Source organism: Ruditapes philippinarum, unplaced genomic scaffold (genome assembly GCF_026571515.1).
Source record: "Ruditapes philippinarum isolate M1 unplaced genomic scaffold, ASM2657151v2 ctg957_1_1_1_1, whole genome shotgun sequence".
Classification (NCBI taxonomy): Eukaryota; Metazoa; Mollusca; class Bivalvia; order Venerida; family Veneridae; genus Ruditapes; species Ruditapes philippinarum.
In genome coordinates this window covers 183304-211086 of record NW_026861540.1, presented here as the reverse complement: position 1 = coordinate 211086, position 27783 = coordinate 183304, and the positions used below count along the sequence as shown (strand labels likewise).

General features: G+C 34.0%; 4 protein-coding genes across 4 annotated transcripts; all 4 read right to left on the bottom strand.

Moving 5' to 3' along the window:
- Positions 1-1983: 1983 nt before the first annotated feature.
- LOC132716040 (agrin-like) lies at positions 1984-6250 on the bottom strand. The gene is made up of 4 exons (XM_060699183.1): positions 6113-6250; positions 4253-4370; positions 3641-3853; positions 1984-2121 (listed from the first exon to the last, which is right to left on the bottom strand). Exons 1-4 carry the CDS (start codon positions 6171-6173, stop codon positions 2049-2051), a joined length of 465 nt encoding a protein of 154 aa, XP_060555166.1. The 5' UTR covers positions 6174-6250; the 3' UTR covers positions 1984-2048.
- A 2093-nt stretch (positions 6251-8343) lies between these two features.
- Positions 8344-15643, bottom strand: LOC132716039 (follistatin-like). Its single transcript, XM_060699181.1, has 4 exons — positions 15507-15643; positions 10374-10488; positions 8990-9202; positions 8344-8499 (listed from the first exon to the last, which is right to left on the bottom strand). Exons 1-4 carry the CDS (start codon positions 15547-15549, stop codon positions 8421-8423), a joined length of 450 nt encoding a protein of 149 aa, XP_060555164.1. The 5' UTR covers positions 15550-15643; the 3' UTR covers positions 8344-8420.
- A 1670-nt stretch (positions 15644-17313) lies between these two features.
- LOC132716030 (follistatin-like) lies at positions 17314-19711 on the bottom strand. Its single transcript, XM_060699172.1, has 4 exons — positions 19620-19711; positions 18841-18955; positions 17898-18110; positions 17314-17472 (listed from the first exon to the last, which is right to left on the bottom strand). Exons 1-4 carry the CDS (start codon positions 19660-19662, stop codon positions 17409-17411), a joined length of 435 nt encoding a protein of 144 aa, XP_060555155.1. The 5' UTR covers positions 19663-19711; the 3' UTR covers positions 17314-17408.
- Positions 19712-23472: 3761 nt separating this feature from the next.
- On the bottom strand, positions 23473-26187 carry LOC132716031 (ovomucoid-like). The gene is made up of 4 exons (XM_060699173.1): positions 26034-26187; positions 24654-24768; positions 24226-24438; positions 23473-23636 (listed from the first exon to the last, which is right to left on the bottom strand). The coding sequence occupies exons 1-4, from the start codon at positions 26074-26076 to the stop codon at positions 23573-23575; spliced, it is 435 nt and encodes a 144-aa protein (XP_060555156.1). The 5' UTR covers positions 26077-26187; the 3' UTR covers positions 23473-23572.
- Between the last annotated feature and the right edge of the window lie 1596 nt (positions 26188-27783).

Here is a 27783-nt window from a genome sequence, read left to right as displayed (position 1 = left end):
ATGATGACTAAAGAGTATTCTTTTTGAGGGCATTCTGGTTAAAGTTTTGCATTATAACCACTTCAGGTATCATGTTAATTACGTCTTTGAGGTCACACGTGCAGGACCCATACTTCTAACATGAATTTTGATATTTTTGTAATAACTATATTTTAGTGAAAAGTCTAGTTTTCTAATCCAAGTTCTATATAACTTAACAGTTTATAGGTGTAGGTCACTGTCCGAGGCCAATATCATGACTTTGTGTATATGAAATACTCTCCTTTTTCATGTGACACAGATAAAGATATGGAAAGTTGTCATGAAATTTTTAATTAATTTTGTAATTTAAGTGTAAAGGTCACTGGGACCTTTATACAATGCAACTTTATAACATTACCTGGCAGAAATAAGTTGGTCAGTAACGTTTTGAAGACGAAGGCCTGATATCTAAGATTTATTAAAAGCCCTTAAATATTCTATTTAAAGCATAACGGAAGTGTCTTATCTATGTACTGTATCATATTGTACCAATGCGTCAGTGTTATACAACATTAAAAGATAAAGATGTTACCGAAATAATGGTTTCAAAATAAGAATGAGTTCATTATAATCACGGTCACCTATGTATTACCACATTATTGTATCATAGTTTGGGGACCTTTCTGTTGAAAATGTGTCAGAGTTAAATCGTATAATATACATGCACAGTGCGGTAACTGGAGTGCAGGTATTAGTTACCCGCACTCCAGAGCATGGTCATTGATTGGTTCATTTTTGCTGGGGTTTACTTATTTTTAAGGCAGAGAAAGGGAAAGCAACAGAAATATCATATTCCGATGCTCGTTCATTGGTTTCTTTTTATCAAGGGTTTCATATTGTGACAACAGGGAACGTGTTTTTATGTTTGACAATGATACAAAAGAGAAAGAACATTTTTTCTAGAATTACTGGTACTTTTTTATACTATTCCAACACTATATATCATATATACAGTATATTTTTTTTAGAATTACCTTTTTACACTATCCCAACACTATGCTGGGTCCCTGTGAATTTTTCCCGGGGTTTCAAATTGTGACAACAGGGAACGTGTTTTTATGTTTGACTATGATACAAAAGAGAAAGAACATTTTTTCTAGAATTACCGGTACCTTTTTATACTATTCCAACACTATATATTATATATACAGTATATACAGTATATTTTTTTCTAGAATTACCTTTTTACATTATCCTAACACTGCTGGGTCCCTGTGACTTTTTCCCGGGGTTTCAAATTGTGACAACAGGGAACGTGTTTTTATGTTTGACTATGATACAAAGAGAAAGAACATCAAAACACTCGGCAATCTGATTAATACTCGGGGGGGGGGGATCGTACAAATCAGATATCCTCGTGTTTCGATGCTCTTTCTATTACTAAAATCATAGTTTGACGTTCTTTAGTTAGACATATGAATTAATCATTATACACGTGACGTAACCACTAAAATTTGACGCGCTGAAAATAAGTACGGAAACAAATCCGGCGCAATTTAGGTTTATATCAGGTGCCGCAGCATATATTTGTTGATGCCGTGTTAGAATCGAAATAATATATCCAAATTGGTGATTTTATCGCGTGATAAAATCACTGTTTGTCGTTCGGATGTTCATCATTATATCGCTCCGGCTATACACCTTCGTCATTCGAACTCCATACAGTGATGTTAATGAGCGATAAAATCACTGTTTGGGATATATTATTTCTTAATTAAGTGATTTTTCACCTTATATAACAGGGACCTATAAAAGACCTCACCCCAACGGTAATTTTCTTTAAAATCATGCAGTTTTCCCAAAAAGCTGATTTTACTTCCCAGCTTTTAACGTCCCAAGTTAGCAAATTTAGCGATAACCCTTCGTTAAAGAGATACACACACAAAATTTTCATTTCTTCGTTTTGAATTTTTCGTTCATTTATCTGTAAATTGGCCTCAAAATGAACTACATTCTACAAAATTTCCATCAACACATTTTATTACATGATAATGTTACATCAAATTTTATTCCAGCACCAGAATTGTTTAGTGCCTTTTAAGATGACAGTCTACGATCATGATATTTCTATGTGTACACATGGCTTTCTCGTATTCACACCTGAAATAAAACATTAAAGTTGTGAAGCTGGTCGACATGTTTTCATAGGTAAAGATAGTGTATCACTCGGTTTTTACGAAAGACCAGTGGGGACATTTCAACTTCATAAATTCCCAATTTCATCTTCATATGTTCACAATTTCAACTTTACGAATTCACGATTTCAACTTCATCATGAATTCGTGAAGTTGAAATAGTGAATTCATGAACTTGAAATCGTGAATTTGTGAAGATGAAATCGTGAATTCATGGACTTGAAATCGTGACTTCATGAATTTAAAATCGCGAATTCCCGATGTTGAAATCGTGAATTCACGAAGTTGAATTCCTGAAGTTGAAATCGTTAAATCAAGAAGTTGAAATCTTGAATTCGTGAAATTGACATCGTGAATTTGAGAACTTGAAATCGTGAATTCGTGAACTTAAATTCGTGAACTCGTTAATTACGTCAATTCACGAAATTAAAATTATGTATTTACGAAGATGAAATCGGGAATTCATGAAGTTGAAATGTCCCCACCGGTATTTCGTAGTTTTGGACGATAGGGTGCTTCCATTCCCTTTTATATCTTCCCATATGACATTATACATTTAAAAATGATAGAAGTCTACTTTTCGTCTTACTTTAAATTAGGTCTATATCCCGTACGTTTCTATCATGGAATATTTTGATACCACGTGACTTAAAGCTGGAGACAGGATATATTATATACTGTTCTGTAAGATTTTAAGTCATTTCGACTCTGAAATTAAGGGTCAAACGGCGACTTTACTGGTGGAGGAAGATCTCAGATGCCTTTTCGTACAATGTTTCAGGCACGAGGGGGCATCTGAGTAGAACCACCGACCTTCCGTAAGCTAGCTTCTTCTGATGTAAGAATTCAAAATCCCTACCGGGATTCGAACCTACAGTGATGAAGGGTACAGGAGAAACAATGTAAAAGCCGCCTATCAAGAGAGAGGATATTGACTGTGGCTTCCAAAGGTGTGAGTAACAGGGGGGGGGGGGGGCAAATCTAACTAACTTCAATTGGCCACAGTCCAAGGAAACTAAAATTCAAATGTCACGATTAAAAATCAATAAACATCTACAATGGACACAAATTGCCTTCATATGATATTCGGCTTGATAATCTTCGAGTAAAAATATGCAGTTTTTGGACCACCCCAACCCCATCCCATCCTTAAATGATCACCCCATCCCTAAATGACCATCCCATCCCTAAATGATCATCCCATTCCTAAATGGACATGATTAAAATACCGCGTGCAGCACTATAGTATTTTGTCAATATCTGATCAACAAATGTAGAGCTTTAAAATTGTAAATTTAAACTAATTTTGCACGACATATTTGCAAATTAAATTGGCCATTTAGTTAGTTCGCCTATTAGCCATCGAAATATTTTTTTACGGAGACCAAATAAAAAACACTATAAAAATAATACGATTGGAAATGATAGACGTAAAATCACAAGGTGTATGTGCTCTAAATATACAGAAAAAAATAATATCTTACGCGTTGTCATAGATTCGCCCGTCCGAAGCACAGATTTTAGTCCCTCCGACCGGACAGTTAGTGTGACTTAGATGTGTACAAAAGAAGTCGAGAACGTGGTCAGACCCTGCTCCATTTATGGGTGCAGGTGTTGTGCCATCAGCACTTGTGCAATTTCCGTAGTGCTTTATATCAATTGTGCTGTCACGACAATGGGCTTTACTGAATTCGCATCTACAAAAGAAGAAGTTTCAAGTTTCAAGAAAAAAATCACTTTTAATTAATTGTATAAAAGATCTTGCACAACGTATGTTAGAGATGTAAAGTATTAGTTGTACATTAGAATCCAGACATCTGAACCTATATCCCGTTGAAATGATCTATTACTAGTCACCAAACTTTCTAGGTACGAAGTGTTGTCCCTATTAATTTATTTGAATGGTATGATAATGAGAACCAGACAACAATTATCATACGGGAAACCTTTTTTTAAACGACCAACTCATGTAATTTATTTCTGTACCGGAAGTTGCTATAGATATCCGGAAGTAACGCCATTTCCTAAATTTAAAATCGCTTGAATCAACGAATAAAATAATAAAATCAAAATTAATAGTACAGGACGTAAATTACTTGTTTTTGTATGTGACAAGGTTGGTTGCACAGGTTAAATCATCAGAAAATCGACTACAGTCCACACTGGGAGTGTTGATGTAGGAACATGAGTAGTAAATGTCGCCGTTCACAACTCCTTCAATAAAAAGATAAATCATAATACTGTGTACCCGTTGACCGGTCACTACCACAACCACCCCCTACAACCCTTATACTTTGTTCTCACCGCCGATCAGATCAACTCTATCGTCCCGATCACATTAATTCCCCGATGAAGTCCGACCAAGCTAGATTAAATGCACATTCACGAGTCCTACACGACCTCAAGTCGACCCTACACGATGTAATACGACTTCATCTCGACGACAACCCGACCAACACCCCGACTTCTTCTCGATCACCCAGACCTATACGCGAGTCATACACGATCTCAACTAGACTAACTTGACCTCTGCTCGATCGTTGCCAGATTCCCATCCGACCAGATCGTAATTATCGTAATTGCGTCGTGAATAGTCGTGTATCGAATTGTTTAGAATACAATCTAAGTTCACATTAGTTCATGGCGGAGATTGAGCAGTTGCAGTTGCGGTCCAGATGGTCCTACTACTCGTACTGCATGTTGCCTTTTTGCCCTTTCTGGACATTTTTGTTGTCAGAATTTGGAAGTTGCTCTATCTTCAAATTTGTAACAGCTAATAAGATACCAACAATAAGTTTACATCTATATATTGTTAAGGTCACGTAAACTCGTGTATGGTCGAATAACTATCGGGAAGCGATCGTGTGTGGTCGTGTAGCAGTCGGATAGTAGTCTAGTTATTCTGGACAATAGATCGAACAGAGGTAGAGTTGATTGGGTTGCGATCGGATAATGCTCGAGTAGAAGTCGAGATGATCGTGTACAGATCGGGTAATATCATGTATACCCGATCAAACTAGATCATTACACGATTTATTCTCGATCAACTAGATCTTCTACTCGATCACTATACGATCGCTTCTGGACCGCTTATCTACTCGATCGCTACTCGAGTTTTTTTGACATGTCAAAAAAAATCTGGTAGGAAGCCCGAGCCATGCCGACCAAGGTAGACCGCTCCGACCACCCCTGACCACGCATGCAGACCGAGCTAGACCGGTACCCGATCACTTGATCGAGTTGATCTGATCGGCGGTGAGAACACAGCATTACATATCGGTGCTACCGAGTGGTAAACGCGTCAAATTAGTAATCTAAGAATTGCTCAAACCCTGTCCGTGAAAAATACACTTTACACCCATTGCTAAGTACTAGTGGGTTTGAGAGTGTTTCAATAAGCTTATAGCTTCCAACACAATCGAACTAAAATAAATAAGTATAAACTAAGTCCTATCTTTCCTAAGAAGTTAAATATGCAGTTTTTTTTATGCAAAATTTGATATATGATAATTAATGGTAGGGGTGTTGAAGAAAATTGAATGAGTTGTCCTAAATAAAAGAAAATTTATAATTATTTAAAAAAAAAGAAATCGGGAAATGAAATATCATATACCAAATATTTAAACGCATTTTGCATGTTGTGGTGTTGGCATTTTTCACTATGGATCACGGTAGTAAGCCGCATTGAATTTACCAGAGTGCAGTTCAACCACCGTTTTTTACATGAAAAACATTTCAGTTTATATGCTATGGGAAAGGAGCGGGGGTTGGGACCAACTTGTGGGTAATGACCAATCAACGGTATAGAACAGTTCACTTATTAAGGAAGCGGCCAAATAGCCCAGTTGTTAGCGCTCCGGAACGGTTTACCGATAGTCTCGGATTCGAGTCCCTGTCTCTTACTATGTGACACTTTATCTTGTTGAATATAGATATAAAAACGCTTTCATATTTACCGTTAAAACAACACAAAATCGCAGCTAGTAAAACAAACATCGTCCTCTTTCCGTACTTCATTTAATTTGTTGAACTGTTGTTCAAATGTGTTGAACTCGTTATCTTTATAGAGATCTCATCCCATAAGTCTTAAAGATAAGGGTTTTTAAATCCATATTTAGTCACAATTCTTTAACCTATTGAACCTTTTATTAAAAAAAAAATTCTTATACTTGATAACATTTGTTTATTTTAAAAAGCTCCAATTTTGAAATGTACACTTTATATTTGAATGTTAAAACAGCAGCCATTTTGTTCCTGGACGGTTTTTATCAAAATAAGGTTGGCGACCACTAATATGCTGGCGATTATCTGTCTTGAAAATGATTAAGCTGTAAAAGATTTATTTAACAGTTATCGTCTGATGATGAAACGTTCAAAAAGAAGTAATTAAAAGAGCGATAATAAAGTAAATATCACATGCAAGTGTAATGGCAGACATAAACTTATAAGACTTCATATCCCGGACAGTTTGGAATTTCTTTAGATGTTTATTTTTTTAAACTGTCTTACATAGGTCAGACATGTATTTTTCCTGACAATGTGAAGCATAAGGGATATAGAAATACATGTTATTGATTATGATATTTACAAACGAATGCTATATTAATTTTTATTGTCAAAGGGAAATAACTGCATTTTCATTTACAAACGTAGCGGTTTTGAGTTATGAATCTTAGCTGTGAGACCAAGTTTCTTTAACGAGTTTTACGTCACACCAACAAAGAATATTGTCATATGGTGACGGACACCTGATAAGAACCACTGACGATCCGTAAGCTAGCTGGATAGCTTCCTCACATGAAAGAATCCACATTCCTGTCGGGATTCGAATCAACAGCGGTGAGAGACGAGTGGTTTGATGTCAACAACCATAACCACCCGGTCTATTGGTTAACCTTTGTTGACCATGCATTTGTATTATCAAAAAATCGCTGTATAGCTACAAAAACAATTAATCTTAAAATGCCTTTTTAAAAGGTACTTTTCCATAAATCATTTATCTGCAAAGCAATTTTAATCACATCTACATTTTTGTATATGTCTATGTTCCCGCTCAAATATTCTTTTTTTTTTAAGAAGAAGAAGGATAGAAAATTTTAAGTCCTGTAAATGACAGGATTCTATGGCTGCTCAAAAAACGAAAAATAATAATAAATAAAATAGTGAAAACGCCTGACACAGATTCAACGGAAATACATGTATGTATAGAATGCACTATTCCTATGACTTTTACTTATTTGCTCATAATGCACGAGGTAATGCATCTTTATTATTATAAAATTGGTATTTTATGTAGCGAGCATAAGTTCTCATATAGTCCAACTTTCTTTCCTTATCAATAGTTTGTGACATAAAGTGGTCCTCGCAAAGTAAGGTCAAGTCAAGAAAGGTTTTAAAAAGAACACACCTACTTTTCTTTCTACTGGTTGCTATTTGCTTCTTTCTGTTTTTCAATCTAATTATCAAAGTAGGAGTATTGGTGTGTACATATATTAAAATATATACGACAAAAGCCGGTGATAGAAAGGCATGGGGATGATGCGCTTTTTCACTATCCCTATGTACATACTCAATCAAACCGACTCTGCAAATTTCATGTAATTTTAATGTGATTAATGCTTCGACGGAATTACCCTTTTCCTGGGTTTTTAATAACAAAGCAGTTAATAGAACTTCTTTGTAAAGTACAATGTATGATCTTTACAACCTTATAGTGACGTTACTTTTTTCTAGTCTTTCAGGATCATTTATTCCACACGTGGCTGTTGAAGATTTCCAGACCGCTTAAGCCGGTGCTTGATGGCGTACAAATGATAAGGTATTGCGCTTTGACATTATTTCACATGAACAGACTCATTCCATACACTATTGTTGTTTTTATTTCTTCCGATGGATCACATTTTTTCTTACCACCTCCTAGGATTTATATCGGTAAAGGATATTTTCAAATACACACAAATATAATCCGAGGATTTATTTCGGACTACTTTTTGCATGAAGGATATTTTCAAATACACACAAATTTAACTGAGGAATTATTTCGAACTACTTTCTGCGTAAAAGGATATTTTCAAATATACACAAATTTAACCGAGGCTTTATTTCGGACTACTTTCTCCGTAAAATGACATTTTTATAAACACACAAATCAAACAATGCGTTAAATTATTTAGTATAGCAAATTAACAATTGTTTACATATTTATTCTATTAGATACATCGATTACATGACAAGTGACTTTGTTCCGGTGCCACGTGATAATTACTAGGGCGTGGCTCCTGCCACTGGACAGTCTAAAACTTGCAACCTACGATGTGTGCATTTTTGTTTCTCATACTCACAACTGAAAGAAACATACAATTATTTCAGAATTTATGAAATATTGGCAATAGCACGTGCATTTTTATCGTCTGCCTTGTATGAACAATGAACAGTTCCGATTCAAAGTGGGACAGATCAAGTAAACAATTTCAGCAAGACAATAGTCCAGAAACGATATACTAGTACTTTTCAAATAAAATTTAATTAACAAAAGACATTCTAAGTAACTGTGTTACTTCATTATCGTTTCATATCGTTTTGTGTCGCCATTTGACCAATCGGAACATCTCGGCTATTATTCTTAATGATAACTTCTTATCAAAGGGCCGAGATGATGCGATTGTCGACTTGACATGAGCAGCTCCGAATCAGGAACATCCAATCTCAATATAAGTCAAAATACGGTTTACTTGTATGCACACATTAAGCATTGGGTAAAATGTCATCAAATATCTAAATAACAATAGAACCACTCATGTTTTGTAAGATTTATACGTTATACATGTACTTACTAATTGGCGTAAGTATATCCATCATCAGCACACACTTTTTCACCACCAACAGGACAGTTCATGTGGCTCAAATTTGTGCAAAAGAAGTCAAACACGACGTCAACGCCATCAACGTTTATTGGCGTCGGTGTTGTACCGTCAGCAGGAGTACAGTCCCCATAATGTTTCACAGATATCTTCGGATCTGCGCAGTGAGCCTTACTATACGTGCACCTTTAATAATTAATTATCTATTTTTAGAAGATACATTTATTTTTAGAACATCATGCGGCACAGAGGAGCAACGCAGTACGTACTCGGCGCATCTCTCGTTTCAGTGACTACTTCCTCTAAAAAAAGAGCTTCATCATTCTACTGAGATCGATTGCGAAATCCTCATTGCTCATTTCTTTGCAAAGCGCTAGGTTCAGCAAGAGTGAAAAACTGCCGTGTCAGAAATTCATCAAAATCTTAGTAAAAGTTCATATTTTTGTGCTTTATCAGAAACAAGAACACACTTGGCGATTATTTTATTTATTTGGTTACCATAACAACCAAGCTTAATTCAGCATTTTTCAATTCAACATGTTTTTCAATTCAACATGTTTCGGTCTCATAATATTGTTTTTTTATCCTCAAATACGCCAACTTATTTTCCTTCCAGAGTTTGTAAGGTTGGTGTTGATATTTAAACACAAAATGAATTCATAAACGAAAAATTCCATGGTAATTTAAAAAATTTCATATCTTTTGACACTGCAAAAAACAGCGAGATTTGCCGAATTGCTTACATTATTGCAATGTGCACTATTGTTAACTTTATCAAATAAATAAACTGTAAGCTCTTAGTACAATGGTAGATTTTACATATTTTTTTTTGCACAATATGGAATGTGAATGTTTCGATGGTCACAATGTTGCTATGGAAACATGAACTAGATTTATAAGTATGACATATTTTCGAAATAAAAATAGAGGAATTATTACAGTCATGGCGGCGTTTAACCTTGATCATAACTTGATCATAACTTTTAAAAATTTTAGTTTCTTGTCTAGTAATGTCTACATACTTGGCGACAACAATCTTTTGGACAATATCTTTAAGTAGACTAGACTAAGTTTGACCTTCATTTATAAATGACCTTGACCTTCAAGGTCAAATGTCTAAATTTTGCTGATTTTTGCTTTTTGTGGCTATTCCTTTGTTAATTTTAAATGAATTGAACAAAACAATCTTTTAGGATAGAATTATGAGCTAACTAGACAAGACCTTGACCTTCAAGAAAAAGAAACATAATCTTGAAGTCAGACAAAACGAACATACTCGATTTCTGTGATCACATGCTGCATTAACCCTAGAACGAACACGGAATTCGGGCTATACAACTGCACATGACTTACTTACCTATTTTTGTAAGTTACAAGATTGGAACCGCATGTGGGCTCAGGTGCAAAATTGTCACAGTCTACGGTTGGTTGAATAATCCAGTAGCAAGAGTAAGAGTCCTGACCGGAAGTGACTGAAAACGTAATAAGATAATCATGCAAACAATTTTTTTTTTCAAGATTGTATTCATTCATCAGGCATAAACTATTCACAGTCTTAGTGGTGCGACATTATTAGTACGAAATACATTAATAAGCTACTACCCCACAATTTGTTCTTCGGGCGTTTTTGAAATAAAATGTAATCAAAAGATAAAATTTCACCTGCAAACTCGCACATTAATATGGAACTAGAGGATTAATACATGTCTTGTCCGACAAAAAAAACTTAAAGTATTTGCAATGTTTATACTGCTGTAATTTTAAACCGTTGCAACGTTTTATTTTGTAAATATTTACTTAAAACACACCCGTTAACTGGTTACATTAAGATCAGTTGTTTACGGGTAGAACAATTGTGCGCTGTGTAAGATTTGTATTCTGCAATCGACTGCTGCCGATACATCATAGAAAAGTATGTCTATAAAAGGAGACAACAAAAAGATTATATTTTGGTAATCAGGTTAAGAACTAAGATTTATATGGTAATTTCTACCTGCATCAAGCTGCCCTGCTCGCAACATGTTAACGGGCGTGATAATAATGGTGTTTATACAGAGATGTAGATAACTTAGATAGTTATCTATGTCTCTGGTTTATATCTGTGTCAAGTGAAACAGTACAACTGTTGATATGTTGATGCATTGAAGAACCTTTTTGCATCCCGAAAGAATACAATTAATTAACGTAAAACCACATCTGCAATTAATTTTTTATTAAAGTTAAGTTTCTAGTTATCTGAATATTAAGTCCCGTTTAGTCTTAAATTGTATATTCTGTTGAGTCCGTTCTTATTGGTCATTTCAAGATATACTAGGCTCAAATTTGGTATTGAAAGATATTGACAAAGTGTTACACTGTCTCTTTGTAAGTATAAAATTAATATGTTCTGACCTCACACAAAGAAGATTTGTTATGAAACTAGCATTTTTTCAAAGAAAAGACCATCTTTAACTTGGCTTGTAACAGGGAACATAGTTTATTCATTATTTTTATTCAAACATATTCAGTAGCATAGTATATATATCTTTAAGTTTTTATTTGTATGTGTCTTTGTTCCGTTTAATGTTTCCTATTTTCTGTTCGGTCGTGAGGGATTCTATTATTCTATTATCTTTTATTTTATGTCAAGACATGTATTAATCATCTATAGTTATATTAGTTTCGTTTTAATGTTTTAGTTGCGTATTCGGTGACTCGTTTTCTCTTCTATTATTCTGTTTATATGCCGTCCACCGTGTCTTTTGTCTGGTCTGTGCAATTAATGTAGCCTCGTTAAGTAATTGTTACCCATTTTTTGTTATTATTCTTGCTATATGTTCCGTGACAATACTTTTATCCGTCTTAGACGTCGTAGTCATTCTTATGACCACTTTATTATATGTATCTTTCCCGTCTATATTGTTCTGTTAGTTGTTGGATATTACGTTTTGTTTCCTGTTTTAGTTTTTTCTTGTCTGTTCTGTCAAGTGCCTTGTCATGTGTACTGTATTGAGTTTTCCGTTCTGTTTTCAGTTTCTTGTAGACTACTCCGTAGTGGACTGTTGTATGGTATGTCTGTGGCTCTTTGTTGGTTGTATGTTACATTAGGTGTTCCGTTAGTCCTTCTGTTATCGGTCCTCCTTTCCTGCTCTTTGCTGAATCGTTGATGCCATTGTGTCCTGTCTGTTCTGTTTCGTGTCTTGTCGTCTGTTCATTTCTGTGGCTTGTAGAATGCTCCGTTAAGTATTTGTTGTTATCTGCCGGTTGACGACCTTATGTCTTTTGCTGTCTGTTCCGTGTTTGTCTCTTTTCCTCTTTTCCGTTAGGTCTTTTGCTTAGTCTCTGTTTGTATGTACTTCTCGTTTAGTCTCTAGAGTTCTATGTTTTGGTTTAGCCAGTCTCGTAGTTATTTCATTATATTAGTGGAGTAGCGGGGGGTCGAACTCACGATCCCTAGATTGGTAGGCAATCAATGTTACCACTGCACCATAGCGCCCGCTCTGAATAAAAACTGTTTTTGAAAGTCCTATATACATACTGACTTTCATGGCTAACAAATAATGTATTGCAATTATATTTTAACACCTCTGCTTAGGAAGTCGACCCACGTGATTTTTATTTGTTTGGGTCGTCAGACCAAACAAATAATGGTAGCGAAATTTCAGAGTCTAATGTTGTTAATTGCAAATGCCGAAAGTAGTCCACTTTTTTGAAGCGGTTACTTCCCTTATGTATGTACACTAAAGCCGAAAAATTCAGGGGAGATCACTGCGTAAAGATGGTCAAAGACAGGCGCATCAATTCAAGCAAAGTAATTCCCGAATGGTCAAAGATTTCTAATATTGTTTTATTGTATTTTCTGATCGAAAATAACTATATACAAAGCGGACATTCAATCTCTGACGCAGAAGTTTGCTACAAACCTAACAACAAGTAGTTCTCAAAACAGCTAAAAACTAGCGATTTAAAAGAAAGAAATATTTTATTTTGTTACAAGTATCCAACAAATTACAACGCATTTAAAGTTAAACAATAGCGTTGGCTTATAGAATTGTCAATAAATGCACAATCACAAATTACGCGGATGAATATGATTTTATCAATGAAAATATTATTTTTAGCCATGTTGATTACCGAATACTACACAAACCGAGTAGTGGAATATATAGATTCTACATGCCGGACCGTTTGGGCGAGAGGATTTTTGCTAAAATATTTACTTCAATTACAAACAACAGGTTTACCCTGAAAAAATACCACGAAATTAATAAGGATTACAAACCCGAACTGCAACGGAAGTTCTAAATTTAGAATGACTTGATATTATTCAGACACACTGTGTATAACTTCTCCGTGGTACAGTGGTAACGCGCTCGCCTCGTGAGTTAGAGGTCCCGAGTTCGAATCCCAGACGAGGAAACTTTTTTTTTTGTTAAAATTCTTTTTTTTAAGTGTTTTTGTTAAGGAAGTAGCCATGATATACAAAGATAAAGTGTGGCTGTCGTAAAAAAAAAGAACATAAATGATTTTTTGATGCAACTCTAGTTATGCAGAATTCCGTATGTATCAAACTCTGGTGCCTTACAAAAGGAATTATAATACATAAAAATAAACTTATGCAGGAAAATGCATACAGATATACAGTACGATTTAGATTGCAAAGATCAGAAAATACCACAGAACTTGCAGCCGTTTGATTCTTTATAAATATACATGCTTATAGTAAGCTCCAGGATTATTTACATCTGTGTTAAACAACAGTTAAAGTCGTTACAAGCCCTAATTTAGAATACATGTAATATGGTTTTCTTCATGCCGTTCACATATAAATTCACCGTGGCTGAAGGGTTTTCGGGCTCGCTTAGGAAGCGAGAGGTCTGGAGTTCAAATCCCAGTAAAGGTTACTCATTTTTTTAAATTGTTAAAGTCAAATAAACATTGGATTGAATATCAGTGTTGCAATTAGTCTTATAGCCAATTTACTACAATATAAAACGCTGGAAAGCATTGGTGGCACTAAACATATAATCTCACAACCTGCACCTTTCTTACATTCTGAGACCCAAACAAACTCAGCGCCTTCTGTGCTTTGATTTATATATCGTCAAGAGAATATTACTCGATTAAAGTAATATTTGTATAAATAACTTTGCTGTTAATTTTAATATACCCTAGAAATTTTGTGGAGGGTACCCGGAATTCCTAGGTATATCAGATGGTGTGATAATCTTGTAGAGTTTTCCTAAAACCGAGATTGAATTTCGAAAATTCCGAGAGCTGCTATGGTATCGCAAGCACACGTACCAATCTGCCGATTTCAGACATTTAAAGCAAATAAACGGGATATTTTGCGTAGTAATGAAATGAAACGTTTTAAGTTCCATGAGAAACTTATCATTGAATTCATTTGATGATAAAAGAAACTGATATAATCGTTAAAACTGCAGTATAGATCAAAGCGCTGAAAGCACTGAATGCGACGGGTTTACTTAGGCTATTATAACACAAATTAAACAAATAAAATAATGCGCGCGTCATTGCGTCATCTAGCACATTTCTGCAGTGAAGGCCCCCTGAAGGTGCTCTATTTTATGCTGTAATGTTAGAACAGAATTCACATTTTCTTACATATAAAATGCATTTTAACAACATATTCTGTTTAACACTGTAAAAATGTTTGATCAAACACTTCAGTTCCCGTTATTTAAATACTTTGCTCGTTGACATTCTGCTAGCTTTTAAAATGGCGCATGCCACTACGCAATGAGTCAAAATTACCTTATTACAAACTATTTTAAATACACCAAAGATTTCATCTGTGACGTAAAAAAAAACGTAACTGCCTCACGGTTCCTGATATGTCTTATTGAAGAGGCATGCAGCTCAAAGAAGGGATGAGTAGTATGAAGAGTAATATCCTCCAAAAGTATATGTAACATGTTCATATCCTGAATGTTACAGTCTATGTTTGTTGATTGCATACATATTATACATGTTTTTACATTAGTCCAACTTCTATGATATAAATACAGAAATGCATAATTTTAAATGCATATATGCCATTGCAAGGAATAGAATTGAAGATTGTTAATGCAGAATTGGTACCATTGTTTTTGATTTAAGTCTTGTGAAAGAAGACAAATTATTGTGTAGAATACATGCTTTATAATTCTGTAGAATTTATAGAAATGTGCAATGAAACAATGTCATGTATTTGCAATGGGCAATGAATCCGGAGTATACATTTACATGGCAGTTAGCAAATCTATGAATAAGAATGCAATCAACATACCGGTAAATTAATTTGTAACATTCAGCTATAATCATGTCATCAAGATACATATAATTATGGCAGACATTCCCCTCCATAATTTCAGGGCTATTTTCTTTTCACATGTACCAATGTCAAAAAGTAGCGAACAACTTAATGACATGGTTCCCAGCAATAATTCTTTGAAATGAATAAGTTTAATTTCTTTCACTGAAATATGAATATTATTATGAAGCTTACCAGAACAACAAAGGAAGCCGACACAGAAGAATAAAATTCTCATTATCGTATTTACTTTTGCTATAGCAGACAAATTGTTATTTATCTGAACCACTTTTTGGCCTTTTCAGTGACGTCAAAAAAAATAAATCACGTTTGTGACCGTATTTTTGATAAATAAAATAAAAGGACTGTTCACGCGGACACATTTTATGAAACCGGGATTTTTTTCCACTTACGCTCAGAGCTTTTCTGTACTAGTTTTTTTTTAATTTGTCTTCTGGCTGCGGTCTGATATAAAAATGGTTTTGCGACTTCTTATATCTTGTCAAAATTCCATTTTAATTATCTCTGCGCATTATTTGACTCAAACGAACATATGCCTCTTTTCATGAAAAAATAAAAAAAAGTGTAACATTGAAGGTTCCATCGTTACTAGCTGACCATCACAGACGGATATGTCTAAATTTGCAGCTTGTACTAAATTCAAAATTTCACCATGTACATGTAAATTGTATAAATGTCGAGTTCTGCTAAAGCCGGTGCTAGGGTGCTTAGAAGGAAGCTTGCATTTATGAACATGGGCTCAATTAAAACGAAAAGGCAATATTTTAATTTTGCTGTTTTGTTTTTGTTTTTTGTTGTTGTTTTTTTGTTGTTGTTTTTTTAAGCGGATAGGTCTACAATAGACAAATTCTCCAAACTTTTCAAATATTGATAAAAACAATAGAAATGTACCATTTGGATATTCTTACAAAAAGTTGTTTGGAAGAAAAGTGATATATTTCTAAGTGACTTATAATGAACAGGTACAATGTATATAATCAAACGTAATATTTTGTTCTAGAATATTTTATTACCATTTTATTATTTGCTATATCGGATCATGTATCTCACACTTGCAAATAAGTTTCATGTATAATTCCTGCGTGATTTGTTGTTAAATACTTTCAGCGTTATTATTCATTAGTACTACAAACCTTACAATACAGACCAATTCACTTTAATCATGCTTAGAGACAGGCATACTAATTGTGTAAAAGTTTCTGAAATATTTTCGGTTGTGATTTCGGTCAATCTGACCTTAAAATGTGCTCATTATCATGTCCCATATCCCTCAGGAAGCATAGAAAGAGATTCGTAATGACGTTATGAAAGACTGTGTGAACGAGCCATGAGATCTATGACCTTATCTTAAAATTCCTGTTATCAGATAGAGAATATCATCATTGCAGACCTATATAGGAAAGTTTGTTTTGTTGGCTAATTTAGTTTGGTTTTACGGCGAGCTAACACAATTTAGGTCCTATGGCACCGAAACAGTTGGTTTTGGGCTAACTTCGGGTGTTACAAACTTAAAGCAACACCAGGAATCAAAACAACAATATAATTCGTTTGAAATTATTTAAACCTCGATTTAGGACAACGGTCAATTATAAGGCTGTTATATGAACTTTCCAACCAAATATTACATTTGAGAATGTTTTGTTTTTAATTACTAAGTGATCTCGTTACGGTTTTACTTGAATTAAAGTCGTGCTCATATAGATGCATACGGAATGTTTCATCTGGTTTCTCTTGTTAAATTACTTAGATTTTTTATTTTCATTGTACACTACTTTACCATCGATTCATCTAAAGAGAAAAATTTTGTAAAAATTATAAAAGTGAATTTAATTTGCAACAAGAAAATGACTTTTGAGACCTATATGTGTTTTTTAAAAAGAAACTCATAGAAACAAAAATCTACACAATTTAACCATTATTTGGATACTTCCTTTAAACAGGAAGAAAGAAAAAAGAAAATAAACACAAACGTTTGGTTTTAATTTATTAGAAATTTGCACATATGAAAAGTAATGCAAAATAAAAACAGAATTGAAAAACAATAATGACATCACGTGGTTAGGTCACGTGAGATGATCAGACGGTGCAGGCAACAAGTTGAAGGTCACGGTGGGTACACTTCTGTTTCTCAAACTCGCAACTGGAAAAAGAACAAAAAACAGTCTTAACTTATTTATGAGTGAACATTCTTAAAGCCATTTTTTTTTCTTTTAAGTAAGGGAACCAGAAAGAGGTATTATTCGTAAGTAACCTCAAAACAAAGAATAAGACGTAAAACCATATAATTACACTATCTAGAAAGTTTAACAATGATGCGAACAAAAATGTTGGGCGGTGTCTGGTTGGAACAAAAGTTGCGGGTGCTATCCTGGCAAATGAATAACGTCAGGTTATCCCTTTTAGTCTTTTGACGGAAAAATTCCACGATAATTTTTGCAGACTTTTATTTATATTGTCTTAATTTCGTTTCTAAGCGTGATTCGTTAACCAAGATATATACATTTTCCTTAAAGAAGCTAATAATGTCACCCAAAGATAAAAAAAATATATTATGCAAATATTTACTAGTTTTGGTACGTGTATCCGTCATCGGCACAGACTTTATCCTCATCTGCTGGACAATCCATATGGCTTAAACTTGTACACAGGAAGTCGAAAACAACGTCAGAACCGGCGGCATTGACAGGAGCCGGTGTTGTGCCGTCTGCGGCGGTACAGGCTCCGTAATGTTTAAGATCAATAGATTTGTCGGCACAATGTGCTTTACTGAATTCACATCTGAAACAGAAACAATGCATGTATAATATTTATATAAATTTCTTTCGAGAAATTATTTTCCAGAAGTTTCCATTAGCAGCACCTCGAACCCATTAAAAAACTTCTTCAAATTGGTTATTCTTTGTAAGATCAGTATGAAAAGAAATGAAATACGGCATCAAAAGTTCCCGCGAAAACCTTACGTTAACAATACAGTAACAATTATTTTCACTGTTAATGAATGTAACCAACCGACCAAATCTAATGTGATCGTGCGAGTTTTTTTTCTGTAAAAATACTCCCAATACTAAGAACTTTGCTTAGTTGTTACAGTTGATGCTTCTTCGACAGATATGTTGCATAGTTTGTCGATAAAAACAAGCAAACAAACAAAAAGCATTACTATATATGCTATGATTGTGTAATCGACGTTTACTAATAATTATTCTGGCACTTATACACTTGTATTAGCTACGGAGTTCCGCTCCAACCATCATTGTCTCGAAATATTGACGTAACGATTACGCAACGTAAGAGCTGACGTTAGAGCTAAATTATGGTAAGAAAATCCATCATTATTGTGAGTACCTTAAAATTAGCGATGCGAAAGTGCGATACAAACATTTTACCTGCTGAATTTGTATAATAGATTTCACCAGCTTAAAATCTGAAACTGTACATTCGAAGTTTAAAGGATTTCGATTTCAAAATACATGAACAAAAAGCTACCAACAGCCTGAACAACACTCACTTGTTCTTGTATGTAACTAGATTTGTTCCGCATGTAGGGTCTGGGGAGAAGTCGTCGCAGTTAACAGTGGGGGAGGTGATCCAGCGACAGCGGTAAAATGTTGCCCCAAAACATCCTAGAAACGAGATTATAAGTTTACTATAATTGCTTATATCCCTCAACGTTTAGTGTGTTTTGTTAGCCCTTTCTACGGTGTCCTGTTAGGGCCATCGCGACACACACACACTCGAAACAACGAAAACATGAAAATTCCATGGTGAAAAATCGAAGATAAGATTACTCTATTTCTTCTCAATCAATACTTATAAGATACTCAGTGTTTTTACACGAAAAAGGGGATAGTTTTTCCAGGAAACTGTTGAAAATACACAATATATGAGCCGTAATATTTGAAGAAAATTAATTTTGGGAAAAAATGTTCCTAAGCTGTTTAGAAAAGTAAAATGCTCCAATATTCAAGTAATAATTTACATGTTATGTGCGATTAATATTTTTTTTGTCATAAAGATAGCAAAATGTAAACAGCTTAGTATTTCAACTTTCATACAAAGTACTAAATAGCTATATCTGTACTAATTCTCAAAAAGAAACAGAGGCAGAAAATGGTTCAGGTAAATTGCTTATAAGTAACATTTTGGGAAACAATAACAAGAAACCAAGAATAAATCGTTTTTAAGCAATAAAAATAAAAGTATATTAGGGCATATTGGGCCTTTAATATCCTAGGTTTGATGTGCCTTAAATGACTTGAATCAGGGCATTGCAAATGTAACACTTACCGGAACAGCACACGAGTCCGACCAGTATTGCTAGAACCTTCATTGTTGTAATCCAACAGCTAAAATGTGACGTTCTAACCAATGAAACCACTACTTATAGGCATTTTTAAAATTTACACACGTTTTTCAACATTTACAGCTTAATTGTTATACAAGAATTATGTAAAGAAAGTTAAGGAAAGGTCAATATAAATTTAGATGTGGACTTACAGTCCATTGAAGGTGAATACTATATATATAAGGTCACTTTGGACTCGTTTTCTCATTTCATAAAATTATTTTCAGCCAGTTAAATGTGACATAAATTAGGGTCACGCATGCAAAGTATCTCTCCAGTGTGTCTTTGCTTGATAAAACATTGTATAACAGTCGTCCGAAATACTAGTAACCCAACCGAAATGAAATTGCTGTCGATATAGGCAGTTATCGCATGGGTGGGCGATTTGTCTTTGATGGTCCTTATCTGTTATACGCCCGTTATATGCTTTTTATTTTATGCTTTTCAGTGCATAACTGATTTATCCGTGAAGATTATATTTGATAATTTGACAGTTCTATTTATTCAAATTCCAATCACCAAATTTCGTCTCTAAATTTTTTTGTTTCAATTTTACAGTCTGAAAAATACATTCAAAACTGCTCTTGATGACATTTAGGCATATTAAAGTATCCTACGAGCAATAACTGCCGTATTCTTTATGAAAAGACAGCCAACAAGTAAACAACCCAGCGTTCCTGAGCCAGCCTTTGAAGTTTTCCATTTTCCTTGCTGCTTTTTGAATGATTTGTCAACACTTATTTTTTGTCTGTTACAATCCTCAAATAAGTTTTCTTTCTTTTAAAAAGGTGTATGACTAACAAATCCAAATAATATCCCTCTGAATCAAACACAATTATTTTCCTCCCGTGAAATACACAACTTAAAAAAATGGCTGCCGCTTACATTTAACAAAGCCAGGTCTAATATAAATTCGCAATAAGTAACGGAAATATGGATGGATGGTTGGACTTTATCTCCTACAAGAATTGTTTGTTTTTATTATTTAAACAAGCGATCATTCATATTTTTTTAATAAAATGAATAATATCACCGTCATTTAACGTTGATTGTCGAACTAATTTTTCAGCTCAACACTCTCAATGGGGAAAACAGATTTTAATATAAACGTTAATAAAAAAATAATTTTTTTTACAAAACAACAATGTTTCTTCAAATTTATATGTTATGTCAAGTTTTGATATGGAAAAACGCGACTTTGGGTAATTTCAGGTATTTTCATCATTTTTTGTTAACCCTTTACCTCATATATACGCGAACCAACGCATTTTCGACCCCCCCCCCCTCTTTTAAGCCTCTAATATTGAAACAATGTTCTGTTTGGGCCCCCAACACATGTTTTCGTGTAAAAAAGTGACGACGTTTTCGGCGCGGCCCCCAAACCAGAAGATTCATAAGGGGGTAGTCAGAAGGGGGGTGTGCCCCCTTCTGTTTGGGGGTTGTGAAGGGGGGACGAGCCCCCCTCATCGCCAAGAAAATTTTGGACTTGTGAGAGGCTAAAAATGACCCCAGATCGATCAAAATGTAACGTGTAACCAACGCTGAAAAGCATCTGACTCTTTCTCAATCCATTGAGAAGTTGCAGCACTTTGAAATCAATTTTGATGGAAAAAATCAATGCAAAATAATGATTTTTGGCAATTTTGAGATGTCCCCTCGTTGCCATGGTAACAGGAAATTTAAGCCTGAGTATGTTGTTACAAATGCAATTGTCCAGATAACATTTGTGCCAAGTTTGATTAGTATTGAAGCAGTTTTTATAGTTTTATAGCAATTTGAACTTGTAACGAGAGACTTTTCACTGGAAACCGCCATTTTTCACAAAATGCTCATGAAGTAATGGGTTAATATTATGGAAACTTGTTTTTAAGCATAAAATAAAAAAAAATTGTTTGTTTGTTGTGTGAGATGTGATTATATTTCATCTCGTGAACTTTAAAAACAGAATTCATTTATTTAAGGGAAGCAATATATAAATTGAAATTAAAATTTCAATCAAAATTTTTACGCATTAAATTTCTATACCTGACTTGTAAACATTTCCAACAATAAATTGAACTATTTTATAAATTTATCTAAAAAATTATCTCAAGTATTAATGTCGGCCATTTTTTACGAATTGTTATAACATAATTTTATCATTCTGAAATTGTCTTTTCCGTAGGTTCTTTTCGGTAAATTAATTGCTTCTTTCTTTTTTTACGGCCCTGATTGCACTTCTGACAAATTTACCGTTTTTTACCGATTTTATTTTGTTTCAAGGCATGGATTGAATGGTGGTATGAGTAGAAAGTTGTTTTGCTGAACACTGTGACATTTAACAACAGAAACGTTCGTCTGTAGTTTTAACATGAGGTGTTATGGGTTTATTGATAGTAGGTGGGTCAGACGAGGTTTTTGAAGCAATTCAACCAAATGGTAGATTGATCTCCCAATAAATCAATTAATCAATAGCTCTGTATTTATCACCAATGTCAGGTAGCTTTTATATCATTGACTCGCATGAACATGATGTTAGTGAATTTCCTCATACCTGCCTAAAATTCAGGTGTTCAATTGTATTGATAAATACTGTTTGACCATAAATTACATGCAAATTTAATCATGATTTTTTGAATATACCATTATTTTTGTTAACACGTATGACAACAACAAATAAACCCTGCTTTTGGTCACTTTGAAATTCATCCCATTTTTTTTTCATACCAGTGTGTGTTCTGCTTTTAGTATTTATATCTGGGACTTAAATTATAACTACTGTATCTTAAGTCCCTGGGATTAATAGAAACCATTTTTTTATTTGACATAAAAATGAAATTAGTCCCTTTGATACTATTTCATATACTGTTTGTATATTTGTTACATTTATAATAAAAACCAGACTTTGTTCATTTTGAGTACTGTTTTGTATGTTTCAAAGAAAATACATTTAATATTCTAATCTCTAGCAAGCCTACCAAAGTTCATGATGAACAATGTCTTTCTCCGCCCATTCATCTATGAAAAAGTATGATATACAATTCTGGTAAAATCTAATTAACCATTGGAAAGTTTATATGAAGATATCTGGTCATCAGATGTCTACTAGTTCAACATCACTTGCTGCATTTCTTGCTTGGACGCCCTTTGATGCTTTGCATCAATGCTTTTATTGTCCTACTTGTAAAAGGAACGGAAAGTATTTAAATGTACTGGGCTGCAAGAAAAAACAGATTAAACTTGAGCAGCCGACAATGTTTGAGACTGGTAAGACAATACATATTTTGCAAGCCTAAGCCTCAACCTGCTGACTTTGTGAATTTTTTCAAGATTCCATATTTCGAATTGTCCGTTGTCAAGATAGACATTTAAAAAGTAAGTCAGCAAACAGTAAAGAGCCTGGTCAGACTGCGCGGATGTTCAGTCTGATTTTGACACTATACTGTATATATATTGTACTTAGTATACTTGAAAGTATACAACTTTCCGTAAGACTAACTATAACTCCAATTAAAACATTCATTACAAGTATATAAAGCATGTATTTTGTTCAAATCCGCCATATTTTATTGGAGCATGTGCGTTATGAGCGTAAATTTGGAGCATGTTCGTTTTGGCTAACCGGTGTTACACTAGGTTGATATGTTGCAACATTGACCCTACAGTGAATTTCATTTGCAACAAGAAAATGACTTTTAGGACCTATGTATGCTGCTAAAAAAGACACTCATAGCAAACACAAAAACTGCATAATTTAACTCAATTTTTCTATACTTCCTTTTATTTGGAAAAAAGAAAATATGCACAAACATACATTTTTTTAATTTATTAGAAATTTTCATATATGAAAAGCAGTGCAAAATAAAAACAGAATTGAAACAACAAAGACATCACGTGGTTAGGTCACGTGAGACTATCAGACGGTACAGGCAACAAGTTGAAGGTCTCGGTGAGTACACTTCTGTTTCTCAAACTCGCAACTGGAAAAAGAACAAAAAACAGTCATTACTTATTTATGAGTAAAAATTCTTAAAGGCATTTTTTTCTTTCAAGAAAGAGAACCAGAAAGAGTTATTATTCGTAAGTAACCTAAAAACAAAGAATAAGACGTAAAACCATATAATTATCTAGAAAATTTAACAATGATGCGAAGAAAAATGTTGGGCGGTGTCTGGTTACAACAAGAGCTGCGGTTGCTATCATGGAAACTGAATAAATTCAGGTTGTCCTTTTTGTATTTTGACGATAAGAAACCCACAGTTATTTTAGCGTATTTTTATTTTTAAAAAAACTTATTTTCGTTGCTTTTCTTCGTTAACCAAGACATATATATTTTCTTGAAAATAGCATACAATGTCTCCCAAAGGTGTAATTATCTCGTGCGCACGACTTAGTAACTCGTGGCCATGTCATATTATCTCGTGCGCATCACTTAATTATCTCGTGCGCACGACATAGTAACTCGTGTCCACGACATAGTATCTCGATCATACGCACGAGATAAATAAAAGCACACACATGTCACCTTTTCGCCACCGTAGCAAACGGATATATTATGCAAATATTTACTAGTTTCGGTAAGTGTATCCGTCATCGGCACAGACTTTATCGTCATCGGCAGGACAATCCATATGGCTTAAACTTGTACACAGGAAGTCGAAGACAACGTCAGAACCGGCGGCATTGACGGGTGCCGGTGTTGTGCCGTCGGCGGCGGTACAGGCTCCGTTATGTTTAAGATCAATAGATTTGTCGGCACAATGTGCTCTACTGAATTCACATCTGAAACAAAAACAATGCATGCAAAATATTAAATCCCAGAAGTATCCATTATTAGCAACTCAAAACCATAAAATCTTCTTCACATTGCTCATTCTTTGTAAGATAAGTATGATACGGCATCAAAAGTTCCCGCGAAAATCTTACGATTTCTTAGAATTGGCAACAGTATAATCAAAGTTAAAGGGACTTCAATTTCAAAATAAATAAGTACTCACTTGTTCTTGTATGTAACTAGATTTGTTCCACATGTTGGGTCTGGGGAGAAGTTGTCACAAATAACAGTCGGGGAGTTGATCCAGAAACAACGGTAAAATGTTGCCCCAAAACATCCTAGAAACAATATTACAAGTCAATCATTGCTATTATCTAATTATATTTAGTGTGTTTTTAGCCCTTTCTACGGTGTCCCGCGTTACGGTCATCGCGACACACACACAAACACACACACACACACACACACACACACTCGAAACAACGAAAACATGAAAATACCATGGTGAAAAATCGAAGATAAAATAATGAATGTCGAAAGTATGATGGTGAAAAGTCGAAATAACGATACCACTATGGTAAAAAATCGTAACGTTAATTGTATTGAGTTTCCACCACCTTGGATCGTTATTTCGACTTTTCACCATCGTACTTTCGACTTTTCATCATCGTACATTCGACTTTTCACCATCGTGGTTTCGTTATTTCGACTTTTGTTCATACAATATTTAAAAAGGCATATCAACTTCAAAGACCCGATTACTTCTCAATTAAAACCAGTAAGATACTCAGTGCTTTTATACATAAAAGCGGGTAGTTTTTTTAAGAAACGTTTGAAAATACACAATATATTTAGCCTCAAGATCAGCTTTAATATTTCAAGAAAATTAAACTTGGGAAAAATAAACTAAGCTGTTAAGAAGAGTAAAATGCTCCAATATTCAAGTAATAATTTACATGTTATGTGCAATTAATAACTGTTTTTTTGGTTTTTTTTTTGTTGTTCTTTTTTTGGTTTGTATTTTTTAATATTTATATCCATATTTCTACTGCGTATCTAACGCAGTAATGGCTGTTTTGAATCTTTTCGGTAATTTACGTGAATTGTCAGTGCCGTTTGCAATGTATAAATTACTTTCTTTATATTTATCTTTTTCATACATTTTCAAAGTGTTTATGAAAACTAGCTTGAATCTGGAGTCTTGCTGCTTTAAAGGCACATTATACCTCAGACATGATAAATGACATATTTTCCTTCAGTTCCTTTAGAAAGGGAACAAAAGTTTATAACGTTTAAATAATGGTTTTAGTGTATGTTAGATGCTTGTACCCTGAAATTTGTTTTTTGTTTGTTTTGTTTTGTTTGTTTTTTTTTGTCATAAAATTAGCAAAATGTAAACGGATAAGTATTTCAACTTCCATACAAAATACTGTATAGATATATCTGTACTAATTCCCAACAGAAGCAGAAAATGGTTCAGGTAAATTGCTAATAAGTAACAATAAAAATAAAAGCATTTTTGGGGCAAATTCGGCCTTAAATATCCGAGGCCTGTATGTGCCTTAAATGAATTGAATCAGCGCATTGCAAATGTAACACTTACCGGAACAGCACACGAGTCCGACCAGTATTGCTAGAACGTTCATTGTTGTAATCCAACAGCTAAAATGTGACGTTCTAACCAAAGAAACCACTACTTATAGGCATTCTTCAGATTTACACACGTTTCTAAACATTCACAGCAAAATTGTTATACAAGAATTATGTAAGGAAAGTTAAGGAAAGGTCAGTCTAAATCTAGTTGTACAATTACTGTCCATTGACTGTAGATACTATATACGGTCATTTCGGACTATTTTTTCTCATTTAATTAAATATTTTCCGCCGGTTAAAGGTGACATAAATTAGGGTCACGCATGCAAAGTATCTTTCCAGTGTGTCTTTGCTTGATAATACATTATAAAACAGTCGTCCAAAATAATCCAACCGAAGTGGAAAATACTGTCGATATAGGCAGAAATGTATTTTTTCGAGGCTTCCGATGATGACAGTCAAAACGCTCTGAAATTGGCTAATATTTCCGAACAGAAAACCAATATTACACTTTTATTAAAAATATTTCTTTATTCGTATTATACATTTATATTTATTTATGAAGGTCAGACATTTCCTTAATGTTATTTATTGATACGTTCGTCCTCCTAAGTTCGCTACAAAATTTTTAAAAACTCACATACAATATATGTAATTTCAAGGAAAATTTTGAGTTTATAGTTGTTTTTTTTCGACTTTGCATTTATGTATATAATATAATTTTTTGTTTCTGCAAAACGTCTACGTTTCGAAAATGTTTTATTATGCATTAAATATAGGTTATTTGAAAATATGAACCTGGGGCATTTCTGCCAAATAACGCATTAAATTTCTATACCTGACTTATCTTACTTGTAATAAAAACGGAACGTAATGTGCTGGGCTGCAAGAAAAAAAGATTAAACTTGAGCCGCCGACAATACTTGAGACTGGTAAGACTTTTGCAAGCCTAAGCCTAAACCTGCTGAATTTCTGAAATCAACTTTTTCAAGATTCCATATTTCGAACTGTCCGTTGTCAAGATAGATATTTAAAAAGTAAGTCAGCAAACAGTACAGAGCCTGATCAGACTGCGCGAATGTTCAGCCTGATTTGGCACTTTATATACTTGAAAGTATACAACTATAACTATAACGCCAATTAAAACATACATTACAAGTATGTAAAGTATGGTTTATAATAACGTACTCCGCCATATTTTATTGAAGCATGTGCGTTATGAGCGTAAATTCGGAGCATGTTCGTTTTGGCTAACCGGTGTTACACTGGGTTGATATGTTGCCACATTGACCCTACATGATGGCTGTTTTTGTATATGACATTTGTTTCCAACGTGAAATAATTAAAACAAAAAAAAATAAAAAAAAACACGTATCTTTCCGAAACTTTCATTTTTAAACCGGTCAAAATATTATATGAAATGGGGAAACAAGTGAAACAAGTCCAAAATTACCTGTAAGTATCTCAAGTCAATGGACAGTTAGTTTATAGCAATGGAATGTTCCTAAACTTGCATTATAATTATGAATATACTAACCAATTTTATAACCTACCTGTAGTAATAATTAAATTTTAGATTTTAAATCTGTCATTACTGGCGCGAGTAATACGGTGTGCACTGTGTATAATAAAGCTTCAGAAAGGGTTGTGGGGCGAAAAATCTATTTGGAACTTAAAGTTGCCAATAATTTCACGAATTCAAATACAAAAAATATATATCTAAAAGTTAATAATGAATGGAAATTGAAAAATAAAATAAT